Here is a 16418-nt window from a genome sequence, read left to right on the forward strand (position 1 = left end):
TTTTATTTTGTATGTAATTAAATACTAAGAAGTAGTTATAAGCTATACACATAGCGTTACAAATATATTATAATATATAATTATTTTACCTATATCTAAGAATAATTTTATAATTTGTACACAAATTGTTTTATATATTTTATTTATTTTAATATCGTAGCAAAAAATATAAATATAATTGTTTTTCAAAGTATTAAAGATTTTTTTTTTATGCAGTAAAGGTAATTTAAATTTATTTACAGAATAAATGACAATTTTGTAAAAACAAAAATTAGTCAATATTATACTACGGTCATTGATTTTTAATAATTAATTGATTAATGTAACATATAATAAATATATACAATTAATTAATTTTATTTGTATGTAATTATTATTATTAAAGGTATGGTTGAAATTATGTTTATATTCTTGTACATAATTAAAATGTGATACAAAACTTTCTATTACAATTTTAAGAATATTTGTAATGGTTTTGTTCTAGTTTACTAAAATATGTAAAAGCCGAAAACTCACTCTGTTATATAGTCTATAAAATAAGCAATTATATTGTGGTTTGTAGACAATGGTGGCGCCAGATATGTTTTATTGTTGGGGGGGGGGGTGATACGGTGGCCAATTTTTTGTCTGGTGGGGCATTTCTGTATGGCTACTCAATCACCTATTATTTTTTTATACCATATTATGTACTAGGCACAATAAGACTTCAAATTTCTTTTATTTGTATGTAAAAATACATAACTTTTTATTTTTAATGTATGAGATTTTAGAAAATGTGCAGTTAGTATTAACTTTCTTGAGTATTTTTATTTCTAAATGTGTAAAAAAAGAATATTTAATTTGAATATAACAGTCAAACTTAAAATAATATACATAACTTAAGTCTAAAAACTCTAAATTAATACTATATTTTATACATTAATATAATTTACAATTTCTTTAACATTAAATCACAGGATGTGTTAACAACTCCACCAAATAGCCCCTATTATTTGCACCCCCCTGGTGCTACATGGGGGGCAATGGAGGGGTATAATACATTTTAGGAGGAACTTGTCCATCTTTGCCTTTGTGTAACACCGCCCCTATTTATGGAGTTGTTAACGCACAGTTACAGTATTTATATTTTATTTGCATTATTGTGAATTGCTAATTATAAGGATAACAACATTTTGATTACTTAACATAATTTAAAATAATATTATGTATGTAAAAAGATAGATAATCACTTCCAATACCTTAACAAGAATGTTTTATTCAGAAAAAAATATATAAGGTTATACGTTGAATTTATTAAGAGCTTTTAAGGAAGTTATTTGTTTTGGTTAATTTGGGTAATTGGGTCAAGGCCATAGCAATAATTATAAATAATAAATTCAAACAGATACCTAACAGCTGAATTATTAAGGAACACAGGAAATTATGGAATAACAATGTCAACTGTGATCAAGAGTCAAAAATTGTAATTTCATTCAAAAATATTATTACCAGTATGAAACACAGTATGTGCACTATTCAATATTCATATTAAGGCTTTCTTGCACTGACTAAATACTCTGAAAGGATATTTATTTATATGTATATTTATTCAGAAGTTAATAAGAAAAATTCAATAATATTTATTATAAATTAAGAATAGTTAAATAGTTTAATATTGAAATAATAATTATTGGTAACATATATATATTTTTATAAATCTAATAAGCCATTTGCATATAAATCAATACATTATTGGAATCAAAAAAATGAGATTAATACTTAACATACGATAAATAATTTAATAATATGAAATCTAAGTAGGTATAAAAGTTAAATTAAACTAATCAATAAAAAGTTTTCTCAATAGAAAAAAAAATATTTTTTCTTTATCAATTTGTATCAAATAGGCATAAATCCAACTTTAAAGTTATAACACCAGTCTGTACTTCTCTCAACTGTAAATGTTTAGTAAGAGGTCCTCTGCTATTTTTAGTTGATTGGATTATCTCTGATACACGAATTTCAGATCGTCCTAAGAATTCTAAAATAAAATAAATTAGATTAATTATAAGGCAAATTATAGTTAAAAAATAAATTATACAGAAAATATATTTAACTCATCATCATTTTACATAAAGAACTAATTTTAGTTTAAAAATATCATTACCGTCGGGAGAATAATGCCCTTTATTATATACTGTAACACAAAGAATATCATCTTGAATATCTTTGACAAGGAACTGCATTGATGAATCCCACTTAGGATCAGGAGATTCATTTACTGGTGTACATTGTTTTCGAGATCCCATACTAACTTCACAGAATACTGCTTTTTTACCTAAACATAATTTCATTGCATAAAAACAAATCAATAAAACAATTTCTAAAAATATAAAATTATTAATTTTCATTAATTTAAAACAAGTTAATTAATTTATAATAAATTACCAAATTTTGGAGTTTGAAGTTTTTTACCATCCATAACAAAAACTAAGACTCTGCCACAAGCACCAAAATCTGCTTTTTCTAAAACAAAAAATATGTTTAAAACATTAAAATTATACTAATAATACATTAATATTATTAAATAATGTACTTGATTCCATTAGTTGTTTTTGATTCTTTTCACTGGCAATCAAAATTTTTTTAGCTTCATTTAACTTTTTTAGCCACAAGTTTCGTTCATTAATACTCGCAGACGACAATAATATAGGTATATTATCATAATCAATTCGAAATTCAACACTATCAGTCACAGAGTCAGCAATATTTAATAGCATTAATAAAAAGGGCTAAATAACAATAAATCATAAATTAATAAGATATTTAGTTTTAAAAAAATATAAAAAAATTACTTGTTTGTAAATTTTGAATGAATCTCCCAAAAATTTATCAAATGAAAATGATTGTCCTGACAGTATAGATGGTTTTACTGGTTTTACAAGAAGAAACATATCATTCATCAAGAACCCAACAAGTTCTTTACCACTTTTAGTTTTTGATAAAGATCCATAGTGTAGAAATTTTCTTGACCCCAATGAATTAGTTAGTGAGTTAAATATTAACCTTTCACTTAATCCTTCACTATTTACATGTGTTTGCAACCACTCCAAACGGTCAGAATTTTCCTTTTCCCTGACACCTTCATTTACCTATTAATTAAAAAGAATAGGTATTATTTAATATATTCATAAAAAAATAAAAACCTATAAATACTTGAAGACATATTTCTTCAGCTTTGGCATGTGCCTCTTCTAGGTGTAATCGATCTGGATGAGAATTTGGAGTATGCTCTAAAATCTGTAAATATAAACAACAATAATATAGATATTAAATATTATGGATTTATAATTATTTTATGCATACCTTTTGTACAAGTAAAGGATATTTAGTGATTCGTTGCATGGGTTTAATAAGAAATGAACTCAATGGTAGTCCTTTAATACGAGAATCACTCTGGCAACGCTTGGTGACTTCACAAAAAGCTGGATTAGTCTCAGTAAGTTTTTGTAGAGTGATTGCAGCATTTAATTGACAACTACAAAATCGTACATATCTAGTCATTCTTGGAAACTAAAATAAAAAAATATATAAGTATGTATGATAATAAATTAATCATATTATTTCTTACATGTTCACACAAAATATCACCAACTATTCGTACAATTCCAGCAGGACTCATATCTCTACGCACTCGCAATGATCTGCAAAATATTTTCTATAATAACTAATAAGATGTACAATGACAGTTTTGATTAAGTCATAATTTAATATTTAAAATCTTTTTGTTGATTGTACAAAAATAACTTACGTCAAAAAGATTTGATTACACTCTATAATTTCTTCCCAGTTAATAAAAATTTTAGTGATGTCAGATGTAGTGAGAACACCACTTTCATGTAATGGCTTTTCAAATACCTAAATAACAAAAAATTCATAATTCTGGTATAGATTAGGTTTAATATTTTAAATGCAAATAATATAGAATATATATATTTTACAATAAAAAGAGCAGATATTATTCAACCTGAATTTCCAAATTTAATAACTTATAAAAGTAATCTATATATAGTCGAGTCATGATAACTCGAAGTTGAAGGAAGATAAAAATTTGCTTCAAGATATCTAACTCGAATTTATATTAATTTATATTTCTAGGGGAATAAAAAAATTCAAGTTGTCAAGTTGTTATCGAGGTTTGAGTTATCGCGACTTGACTATACTATATTTATGTATTTATATATGTGCAATTTGTTTTCTTAATCCTTACTTAAACATTGCCACTAAAAATATGGTAAAATGAAAATCATGAATATAACTAATAGTATTACCTATAGTTGAATTTTCTAATTTGAAGCAGAAATAAAATTAGGGTGATGGCTAGTGGGTCTCATAAGAAAAAAAAATTGTTGGTATCATCAAAAACAATTGTTTGTCACGCTTCTTTCATAGCTCCGAAATTAAAAATTTTTATTTAATATTTCCCATTTCTTGTTAACCTTTGCATTAATGCTCCTCAGTTAAATTTAAAAATGATATTCAAATTTACATGAAAGTAAAAATTTTCCATCATATAATGTTTGATAAATGATAGAAAAATAATAATTAATAAATACAATTTAATATAAATACTTCGTGTACTGCAGTCATATCTTCAATATAAGCCTGCTCAGTGGTAATCAATTCATGAATATGCTGTTGTCTTTTTCGTTCTTCTTTATTTAATTTCACTTTAATTGTCACTTCAGCTACATGGTTATAATACAATGGGAAATTAAATAATTTTCATATGATTTATCTTACTAAACTAAAAGTAATCTAATATATTTTGTGTTTATTTATTTAACATTTAATGTAGAAGATGATTTTTTATTTTAAAAACTAAAATAAGGTAATAGAATGTGGGATATATATAGTTTATAATATTTCATATAAGCACGACAAATTAAGGAAAGTAAAATTAAGAGGATGCCAACGTAGTAAGTACATCTTTTTTAAGATGTATAAACAATTTACAATTTTAAAATACTCATAACTCGCTTTAAAAAATATATATAATAAAATGCTTGCTGGATGCCCTAGATAATGTTCTTAACTTTAAATTCTATAATAGGTCATTGCACTCTAATTTGAGAAATTAATATGGTTATAATCATTTTTGTGAACATAAAATTTGCTATGTTGCGCGTGGGTCAGAGAGAGATAACTAATACTATGCTGGCATCCTCTTAAATTAAAAAAATAACATTAAAATATCATACACATTTGCTTAAATATGATCTTAATAGGTATTGATATTCAATTGATGATTCAATAAATATATTTATTTAAAATTAATATGATTATGGTTAATACAAATGTATGTGATTACTTTTAACTTTTAAGTGACTGAAAATTGACATTTTCATATTCATAAGTGCATATACTGTACAGAAATTGAATGACTTATATTATTATTAGTCTGTTTTACTGATTTTAAAACTAGGTATTTATTTCATTCAATATAAATATAGATTTAATTAATAAAATAAACATTATAGCTTTTGGAAAAAGGGGGGTAAGTGGAATAAATTGAAAAGATTTTTATAATAATTGCAATTTTCTATATATTTTTAAATACCATTGTGAATAGAATATAATATTTTGTAAGTGATAAATAATACAAATTTATTCTAAATTTACCACACAATATTAACTAATTATAATGAACTCCTCTAAATGTTATGATATAATAATATATGAGTTAGTAATACAATTACTACATTAATTATTTAAATACAATATAGGTAAGTTTGACTACATATCATGCAAATTTAACAATAGATAAGAAATAATTATTATTTAACAAAATATTATAATATTATTAATAAATGAACAATTTTAGAATAATGACTTTAGTGGAATAAATTATTAAGGCATTTGTTCATAAACTTAAGTAGATATATAGTAACACTGACATGTATATAATATAACAAAACAATAATCAGTTTAAGAGATTCTAATACAAACAATAATGATAAAAAAAAAAATTAAAATTCACATGGTATAATCAAATTATACAATAAATAAATATTTTAATAATAAAATGGAGGGAAAATATTGCACTTAAGTAAATCATAAGATATAATAATTCTACTAAAATATATTGTATGCTATTTTATAAATTAAATGTATATATTAAAAGTGATAATTGGTAGATAGTATTAATTAAATAAATTAACAGAATATTTTTTTATAAATGGCTGACCCATCAATTGCAATGACTATAATATGGGTGTTTGATAGCTAAAAAAAATAATACAAGTCTTGTCTATGACTAAAAGTTATTTTCTTAGCTTTTATAATTTAAAATCATAAACATTAAACTTACTTACTAATCAGGCTTTGAAAAAAATAATATATAATTTAATCAAAAATAATCATACTAATATTCTGAAGTTCATCCGCCTGATGGGTCGTTAGCCAGTGAACAAATGACTATAACAAACTCCTACAAAAACAAAAAAACAAAACAAAAACAAAAGAGACAGAATATAGAAGATGTTAGTATAAGTTTTATCTTATAATCTATTCATAACTTATAATACAATTATTTAAACGATTTAGAAGAGTTCATTATAATTTTTTGAACCCATTAAAATTTGATTTTATGATCAAAATAATTTAATTTAAATATTCTATTTGTTTGAGTAATCCATTAAAATAATCATTATAGGAGATATATTTTTTATAATCTAAAAACTTGATAAAATTATAAAAATTTAGTTACAAAAGTTTGTATTGTAATTTTTTTACATTAAAATGTCTAACTCATTTTTTAAAATTTCATTGAAACATACATTTTGTATACACATACAATATATGTAATTAAATTATTATCTAATACTAAAAATGTTAATTTTTTTTACTTACATAGAGGTGCCACGTAATTACTTGGAAACAATCCAGTCTTTCCATTTAATTCTCCTCTCCACCAAGCTTGCTCGTCTTTTGACACTAATGTTATAATCTCATCCTTCTGGAATGTTAATTCATCATTGTGAACCGCATTAAATGGGAACAATGCTATGACTTTTTCTGAAAATAATATTATCATTATTTAATGATCAAAGAAAAAAAATGACATGATTATACTTATACTACCTAGAGTATTATTGGAGGAAGGTGTTGTAGTAGTAACAGGCATTACTGCAGATTGATTACTTTTTGTAGCAGGTGAATTTGCTCTACCAGTGTTACCTAATGGTTTTACATAAGATGCTGGAAACCAACCAATTTGACGTTTTTGTCCTTTTGCCTAATATTACATTTAAACAAATAATTTTCTAAATAATGATCAAGCTTTTTTTTATTATTATTTACTTGTAACTCTCCTTCCCACCAACCAGTGGTAGTCTTCTTTCTAATTTTTACCAATTGTCCTCTTTGCAAACTTAATTGTTCTGCACTAGTGGCAGTGTATGGTGCAATTACAGTTGCCACTTCTGCTTTTTTTGTTCCTTTTGATATCTAAGTAAATATACATTTAAGTTAAAAAAAACCTTAAAATGTTATGCTATAATATTTAAAAACAATTATTTCATGCAAACAAGACACTAAAAGCATAGTATACCTTGTCATCATTTTCACTATCTTCTGTTGCACTGCTTTCTCTCTGATGATCAAAAACACAAGCCATATGCAGCAACAAACAAACAATAAAAAAAATACACAAAAAGCATGGAATAATGACATATTGATAAAAGGAAGAATGTTAGTAAAAATAAATTTGTCAATAATTAAATAAAAATATTTAGTAAACATGATATTATATTGAAATTATTATAATAGATACTAAATAATGTATTTAAATGTTGTTAATTTGTATAATAATTAACTAAAACAAATCTTAATATTTTTAAATTTCAAATGTAAACAATTACCCAAGAATATTTAATTAACTAGTAATATTATTGATTTAAAGCAAAAATGAAATATAAGTAATTAATTTATAACAAGAAAAATTATTTGGCATAAAACTTAATACTTAATAAAATAATTAAAAATTAAATTTACTAATTATACTTTCACAAAAAAAAAAAAATAGAACTGGAATAATATTTAAAGCCTGTACATTAATTTAAGCAAGCCAGAAAGGTTTAACTTAAGAATATAGATATTTTACTGTTTAAAAATACCATATAAACAATAGTATTTAAAATAGGTAAATACTAGTCACAAATTTTTAATTGTACCTATGTATAAAAATACATTATTATAATAAATAGGTTATTATTTAATTATAATAAGAACCATGGTAAATTTAAAATTTGTATTAATGAAAAATAATTTAATCATTAAAATATTTTTAAATATAGTATGAATATAAATTTATGAAAAATACTCAATTATGTCAGGCCACCAAGAAATCTCCCAGTGCTCTGATCCTGTTAAAAAAATGTTCAATTTTAGAATACTGCCTATTTAATGTTTTGGATTTAAAATGATATTAATAATAAACTATAAAGGTAAATTTGTGATGCGAGACATCAAATTCAAAATTATGTTTAGTTTTAACTGAAGTTAAATATGTAAAAATACTTTTTAGTTATTTTAGTACTTGGTCATAGACAAAGAAAATAAATTTATGCCAACACGCTACATAACATGGAAACAGTGAAGCATCTGCAGCAAAGTAAAAATTGCTCCTACATTGTTAAATGTGTAGTAATGGACATTGGTGATACCCTCCAGTTTCTTTACTGCTACTTAGTTTATTTTATTCCCCAAACTGTGTCATCAAATTTTTAAAATATAATTTTTCCAAAAAATAATAAGTTGAAGATTTTTGTATTTAATTATGACATTATTGAATCAATTGATTTACTTTTAATTAGAAAAAAGATTGTTATACTATGTTCCTAAGAAATCAATACTTTTTACAAAACCAGTCAATAGTTTTTATCTTATAAAAAAGGATTAAAATATTTATGAACGTGTTAAGTGTTTAAACAGTAACAGTGAGTGTTGAGTGTATTAAAATATTATTAGCAATTTAAACTTAAATGGATTCATACCTTTGTTGATGCTAGATCTGGAGTCACTGATCTACTACCATCAGGCTTGTGAGGTTCTAGCATGATAGGAGTAGTTAATGGTGAAGATGTGACAGAAGTTTCTGATTTTACTGACGAAGCTGTTTCAAATGGAGGATTCTTATTCACAGTAGTTTCTTTAGGCTAAATATAATTATATTAATTAAAAAATAAAATTGAAACAAAAACATTTATTATAAAAAAATAAGTACAGTGCAACCTCCATACTATTAGCTTTTACATTTTAAGTGTACAAATTAAGATTATAATAACTATTAAAAGATGAAATCGTTTTTAATAATTATTTAGACAAGATAAATGTGGTGTAACAATAGCATATACAATTTAAGTTATCATGTTTAATCTTACATTATTAAAATTTTTGTGACATTTTTAAACTTGAGTAATAGATAGTAGCGGTTTCATTGTACTTACATGGTTTTTAAATACATTGATACATTAAAGATAAAATTTACCTGAGGATCGAGATATTGTACATAGTTAGAAGGGAATATTCCAGATCTATCACCTATTATTCCTGTCCACCAATCACCATCTTTTTTTGTTACTAAAACCACTTCATCCTGATTCATATTTAAATCTCCAGGTTCGACAGAATCATATGGGTAGAGAACAATATAATATTCTAAATATAATGTATTAATTAGCTCAAAACAATTTTTTAAAGAAAAATAAACTTATTTTATGACATGTTTTGATAAATATTGCCCAACCCTGTTTACTATACTCAATTTATGTTAAAAAGGAATTTTAGCATTCATCCTATGCTCGATAGCGTGGCTTTACTACACAGCAGGTGTAGTTTCCTAATAGCCATTTGACAAAAACTGATAAAGCCACTGCAAGAAGGTTCCTTCTTAACGTAAATAGAGTATAAACAATACAATTTTAATTTATTAATAAATATGCAACTGACTTCAATCAGTCGTATATAAAATATAAAAACAGAAAGCACAAAAACAAAACATAAGTACTGAAAACTGTGATAGATGACAATATTCACACAAAATAAATCAGTTTTATGTATTGACATATAATAATATTAAATATAAAAACCTTGTTTATCAGTAGGAATATTAGCATCTTTGACTGCATTTTCAATTATTGACACAGAAGATTTTTGGAACCAGCCAACACGATTGTCTGAAGTTTTACCATACCACCAATCATCCTAGAAATTAACAAGTTAAATTAAAGAGGTTATGGGAAAGGGGTAAATAATTTAGAAGGAAATTTAAATTATAATCAAGTACCCTATACGGAATCAAAAGAAGAAAAAACATAAGAAACTTAAATTAGAAAAGGAATGACATTTAATTTATGGTTATCCTGAACGTGCACATGAAGCGACGGCCCCTACTATGCGGCTTGCACTAAGACTAAATTGAACATTTAAACTTTTGAAAAAAATAAAATAAAATACTTATTTTGTAGTTTTATTATATGAAATATATCTTATTACTCTTATATCTTTTTATCATTATTATTAAAATTGTTACAAGGAACTACTTGTAAATTTTTACAACCGGGGAAAAAAATATTCCCAAGCATGCTGCAAGTAATTTTAAAAATTCTAGGGGACTACTGATAGGACAGTTTATGAACAAGCTAAAAAAAATGTAAGACCATGTCTATACTATGTTGATGAATGGGAAGTTTTTAAAGTTCAAAAGTTTTTAACCCTTGGTTGTAGTTCAGTTATTAAATATAAAAGTAATACAGTGATACTAAAAGGAAGAGGCTTTAAAAGGGGGAAAAATAATAACTATATGTTCTAAATACAAACAAAATAAAAATTCTTTATAAAAAATTAAAATTAAAAACTTCTTTGAATTATCTTATAATTAATTTCTATAGTATATAATTAATCATTAATACATACTTGATTTTCAGTTACTTCAATAATATCACCAGCTGCCAATGACAAGTAAGTACTGTCTTTACCAGTCCAATTATTTAAAGCTTGTGCTTTAATATTTACTGATTTACCAAGTCCTAAAGTAAGTTTAGTAGGATATGAAGTACTAAACTCATCAGTTTCAAATCCTTGTCCAAGTTCATTTTCTGGCAATTCAGCAATTCCCCTACAACAACATAATGTTATAAAATGTATTAAATAGAAAATAGGAAAATATTTTTACTCTAATGGTTTTTGAGTAGATACAAAATTGTCTTCTAAAGGAGCCTGGCGATTGGCAATAATATCACGGATGTCATCAGAACCATCAACTGTTTCAACATAAGATTCTGGAAACCATCCAGTCTTGTTTTTCAATTCTCCTGTTAACCATCCAGGTTCTGCATTTTGTTCCAATGGAACCATAATAATATCACCAGGTTGGAAAGATAATTCATCAGTGTTGCGAGCTTCAAACTCATACAAAGCTCGACATTTTTTATATGCACTTGATTCTATACATTTATACATAATATATAAATATTAAAATTGTCAATTTTAAAATTTGTATAAAGAATTTATTGACTGGTACCCAAAGTAGATGCAGATTTTTCTTCAACCCAGTCAGTAGTTGGTGCTGAATTCCATGCATCATCTCCCCAAGATGACATCTCTTTTGCTTTATTTTTCTTCATTTCTATAACTTTCTTAGTATTTTCTTCATAACTTGGATAGATTTTTTCACAATCTTCTACAAGCTTAGTTAACTGTGTTTTTAATTGATCAATAGAACTGTTATTATTTTCCACATCTTGTTTTTTGAGTTCAATCTAAAAAAACACAGATTATACAATTTAAAAATAAACTTCTAATTAATAATTATTAGGTATGATCTTACTTGTGAATTGAGATCATTAATTTTATCTTGTAAACTTTTGAATGTTAACTTTTTATTTGAAATTGCCAATTGTGTTTGTTCTTGTACATCTGCAGTTTCAATACTAGAATTCATTTTGTTCTTGGCTTCTAAACGTATTTTTTCTTGACTTACAGTAATAAGACGTTGATTTTGTTCTTTCAAAGTAGATTTTAATCGTGACATTTCATTCATTTGAGTGTCTCGTGTAGTGCGCATACTATCAATAGTAGATTTTACCCCTGTTACACTAGCACGAGTCTCACTAATTTTTTGTGATAACTCACGCACTTTATCAGTCTGAAAACATTGAATTCACAGTTTAATACACACATTATTATTTTCAATTAACAACTTACCATCTGTTGTAAATCAATACTTAAGCTTTGATTTTTTCCCTTTAATTTCAATACTGTTTCTTGTTCCTTTTGTCGTTGTTGTTGAAGTTCCATACTTCTTTGTTTTTCCCACTCTAATTGACGTTGTCTTTCCATTTCTCTTTATTTTGTTTAAAAAAAAATCCAATAAATTATTATAAAAAGTAAAAGTATATAAAATGAGACTTACTTTCGAGCAGCTTCTCTTTGTTCTTGAGCTCTTTTTCTTTGCTCTTCTCTTTCCTGTTCTAATTCCTTTTGTTTTCTCATTTGTATTTCAAGTTCATCTTGTCTCCTTTTTTCTTGTTCTAATCGTATTTTTTCTCTTCTATCTTGTTCTTCCCTTTCCTTACGCTCTCGTTCCTCTTGTTCTTTTCTCTGTATTTCCAATAGAGCTTTACGGCGTCGTTCTAACTCAGCTTGTCCTTTTTCAAAATTCTCTTTGCGTTTATCCTCAAAAGTTGTTTGATTAATCAAACAAGAATCAGACTCAGGAGTTCCTTCACTTGGAGCAGTTAAACTATTCTGACGTTGGCGACGAACAGATGGAGGTATAAGTTCAGGGGGTAAAGGAATGCGAATTTTTTCCCCAGATTTAGCCAAATCACATAAGTACATAGCTAAGACAAACTCATCACAGCATAACTGACCATCTTTATCCATATCAGAGAGATTCCTTCAAAAATTAAAACACATAAATATTAATTAAACATGAAAGATTTATAAATTGTACCAATTCAATTTTACCATATTTGTGCTAGGACATTTTGTGGTAATTGAGTGGCCACCATGATACCACGTGCTTGAACTCCAGTTAAAAATCCTGTCCTCGTGCGATCAGTAGTATTAAAAATTTGTGTATATTTCAATTTAGTTTGATGTGGTACTGCCCATTCCTGATTTCCTCTATAATAAATATAAATGTAATACAAGTTATCTTAGTAGAGTAATGTTATTATCATAAGAAAATTAATAATATCATTAAAACACAATAATACAAAAACCTTAAAATGAAATCTTACCAAAGCTCTGTTCATCCAATTTTAAATATATATATATGCATACATAATTTTAATTTTTAACTTACGGAGAATCTATTGATATTGGCATTGGCATAGAAGCAACTGGTGTACCAGGGACTAAACAAATATAATAATAAAAATTAATATAATAGAAAACAGAATTATTTTTTAGACTTACGAGATGGTGCAGCAGGTAATGTAGGTTTAATAGGACCTGCTTGACCTCCTGATGCCACATTATTTGCTACATTAGCAATCTGAACTGGAGAAGACCTATTCACAATTGGACTAGCTGTAGGATTTACAGAAGCAATTGGAGAAGTAGCAGCTGGTATTAATGGTGGTGATACTGCTGGTAAAATTGTTGTTGGAGATACATTTGACAATGGCAAAGTCATAGGTGGTGCAATTCCAGGGGTCATTGATGGAGGACTTGTAAGAAGTGGAGATGAAGTTTTAGGAACTGAATCTAAAAATGTACATTCTAAAATTAGTTTAATTTAATTAAGCATAAGAAAAGAACTTTTTAAATTACTTAGAGACTGAACAGAATTCCATAAATTACTAGGGATGACTTTAGGTAACTCTAAACCTCTAAGTTTAAGGCTAATTAACTTGCAAGCAATAGTAAATTCAATAATATTCATACGACCATCTGCATCAGTATCAGCTAAAGCCCTAAAAATTATTTAATTTTAATATATTAATAACCTAAATAAAATTAAAAATAAATAAATACACGAGTAAAAATATTTTTGTAATTTTACCATATTGCACCAAGAACTAGTGGAGGTAGTCTAGATTGTAACAGAAATCCCTTGGCCTGTTCACCTGTAATAACACCACCTACTGGTTTTAATGCTTGAAAATGTGTGCAAAAACGTGTCCATTCTTGAGGAGTGACCACCCACGGATCCATATCACCAGGTTTATTAATTCAACCTAAAAATTATAAATGCCCAATAAATATAAATGTCTTATTTTCTTATTATTTTTATTTTAATTATTATTGTTGCCTAACAAAATAATTATGAACTTTGGTATATTGAGTTTTGAATGTAAATAAATTCAATTTACTTAAACATTGCACGCTAATAACTTTTAAGCCATATTTTAGTATATTTATATTGGAAAATAATGGAATAGATTTATAAAGTATTCTACCAATAAGCTCACTATAACCTATATTTATTTTATTTCATAATAACTCATGGTCATATTGATTGATGAAAAGAATTTAATAATATAAATATTTTAAAGCAAGAAAAAATTTAAAATTATATAAATTAAAATTGACATTTATCTAACTTAAAACAAATTAAGTATAACCAAGGTGTGAACAGGTCACATTATAATTTAAAGAGTTGTATAACATTTAATAAAATATCAAGTAAAAATTAACTAGTCTTGGATATTTAAAAATATATTATATATGGTAGGCTATACAACTCAATAAATTACTGATAATAGTTATTTAATTATGTCTTTTAAATCAACACTAAAATTTAGAAGTAGCAATAAAAATTTTGAATAATAATAATTAATATTACACATTAGTGTTTTATTCTCAAACACAGTATCACAATCTAACATTCATCTTGAACTAAATATATTTGTTGTACAATTGTACAGATTGAATATTTGCTTTTGAAAAATAAAGTTATTATCCAAGCATTAGACTATTTTAGAAGTGGTTAAAATTTTGAGTATCAAGTAAAAAGTTATAGTGTAGTTCTAATTTATGGTTAGTTTATACTTCAACAAAATTACTGACTCAAATTTTTTTTATTGTGATTCATAATATGTATTAAATTATTTTGCAATTATATGTAATATCTTATACTTTATGACTCATCGGTTTTTTATTTCAAAATTATAATCTAACAATTAATGAACTATTAATGAACTTAATACAAAATATATCATTAATAATTATTATGTCTTAGTATTATTAGTATTAAATCAATAAATATCTTAAAATCAGTTGCAGTTTAAAATCTAGCATGCAATGAAATTATCAGAGTTGGTAATTATGATAAATAATATACACATTTTTTGTGAATTTAAAATAGTAAAAAAAATTGTATTAGTAAATCTATTCAAAAACAAAATAAAATTATAAAAATGAATGAAATAAAAGCAAATGGCAATATTTTGATCAGTGTTAACTTTGAATTATACCTAGAAATATACAGTTTGGCAAAGGGAGAATATTTGATAAATAAAATTTAAGTAGATTCATGACCCAGAAACATGGATAGATAATCAATCGATCAATAATCAATAATAAAAATTATAATAGTAAATGCAATAGTTGTTGGCGAATACCTGCCAAATATTATTATATTATAATAATAGATACATGTATAATGATTGGGTTAATTTAATGGTATTCATCAATTCTTATGAGAATATTTGAAAAAAAAATAAAAATACAGTTTTACAAAATTATATATTAATTTTATAGGTATTGTAACGCACGCGATGAATGGAAAACGAACAACGGTGAATCGAACGATATAGTTTCCACGGCACCCACCAATGATGAGAATATTATTAGGTTTATCATATGTATATGTACAGTATTATACTATATTATTATGCCGTAATTCGTAGTAACAGTAGCAGCAGTAGACGCAGCATCAGTAATGACGAATAGCAATTAACGGATTAATAATAAATAATAATTAATAGTATTGTAGGTATTATGCGTGTCGGGCGACACAACGAACGAGCCAACGCGACGGCTGGCGTGACCGTGAAACGAACGCGACACACACAATACTGTCAATACTGCGAATTGAGCAATCTTACCGGCGCACACAGCTTTGACGGCGAACCCACACTCTGTTGACGTTATTATTTGATGGGCGTGCGTGTTGCGTTTGACGAGAACGGTAGGAAAACAATTTAAACCGATAAATTTAGGCTCGTAGTGCCAAATGTAATCGCCAGTTTTTTCGCCGCGTTATTTATCATTTGACGTTTACTTTTTTTTTCCCCGATTTTCGACCGCCCGCCCACAGGCCACAAGGAAATCTCACTTATCTATTATAATAAAAATAATATATATAACAAAACGTTTTTGTTGGTTTTTTATCACTGTGTCGCGCGCGCTAGTGGTGCCTAAAC

General features: G+C 25.9%; 1 protein-coding gene across 4 annotated transcripts; it reads right to left on the reverse strand.

Annotated features, from left to right (window-relative positions):
- Positions 1-1595: 1595 nt before the first annotated feature.
- LOC132919776 (intersectin-1) lies at positions 1596-16322 on the reverse strand. 4 transcript variants are annotated; one of them, XM_060981614.1, is made up of 29 exons: positions 16101-16322; positions 14054-14228; positions 13822-13964; positions 13465-13755; positions 13352-13403; positions 13012-13170; positions 12455-12940; positions 12247-12385; positions 11870-12187; positions 11564-11801; positions 11216-11486; positions 10957-11158; positions 10131-10245; positions 9530-9699; positions 9036-9197; positions 7592-7633; positions 7342-7488; positions 7123-7276; positions 6892-7056; positions 4612-4727; positions 3791-3897; positions 3611-3683; positions 3346-3552; positions 3196-3279; positions 2835-3131; positions 2576-2771; positions 2428-2505; positions 2147-2317; positions 1596-2020 (listed from the first exon to the last, which is right to left on the reverse strand). In XM_060981614.1, the coding sequence occupies exons 2-29, from the start codon at positions 14203-14205 to the stop codon at positions 1869-1871; spliced, it is 4887 nt and encodes a 1628-aa protein (XP_060837597.1). In that variant the 5' UTR covers positions 14206-14228; positions 16101-16322; the 3' UTR covers positions 1596-1868. The 4 variants fall into 4 exon arrangements, with proteins under 4 accessions (XP_060837597.1, XP_060837599.1, XP_060837598.1 ...); XM_060981616.1 differs by lacking the exon at positions 16101-16322 and adding an exon at positions 15868-16069; XM_060981615.1 differs by lacking the exon at positions 16101-16322 and adding an exon at positions 15768-16069.
- Between the last annotated feature and the right edge of the window lie 96 nt (positions 16323-16418).

The sequence above is a fragment of the Rhopalosiphum padi genome, chromosome 2, assembly GCF_020882245.1.
Source record: "Rhopalosiphum padi isolate XX-2018 chromosome 2, ASM2088224v1, whole genome shotgun sequence".
Classification (NCBI taxonomy): domain Eukaryota; kingdom Metazoa; phylum Arthropoda; class Insecta; order Hemiptera; family Aphididae; genus Rhopalosiphum; species Rhopalosiphum padi.

Coding starts and splice junctions, on each gene's coding strand:
- LOC132919776 (XM_060981614.1), bottom strand. CDS start 14,205: ATGGATCCGTGGGTGGTCACTCCTCAAGAATGGACACGTTTTTGCACA. Junction 10,246..10,956: donor TTGAAGTAACTGAAAATCAA/GTATGTATTAAT, acceptor GTTAATTTCTAG/GATGATTGGTGGTATGGTAA. Junction 3,280..3,345: donor ATCCTTTACTTGTACAAAAG/GTATGCATAAAA, acceptor TTATATTTACAG/ATTTTAGAGCATACTCCAAA.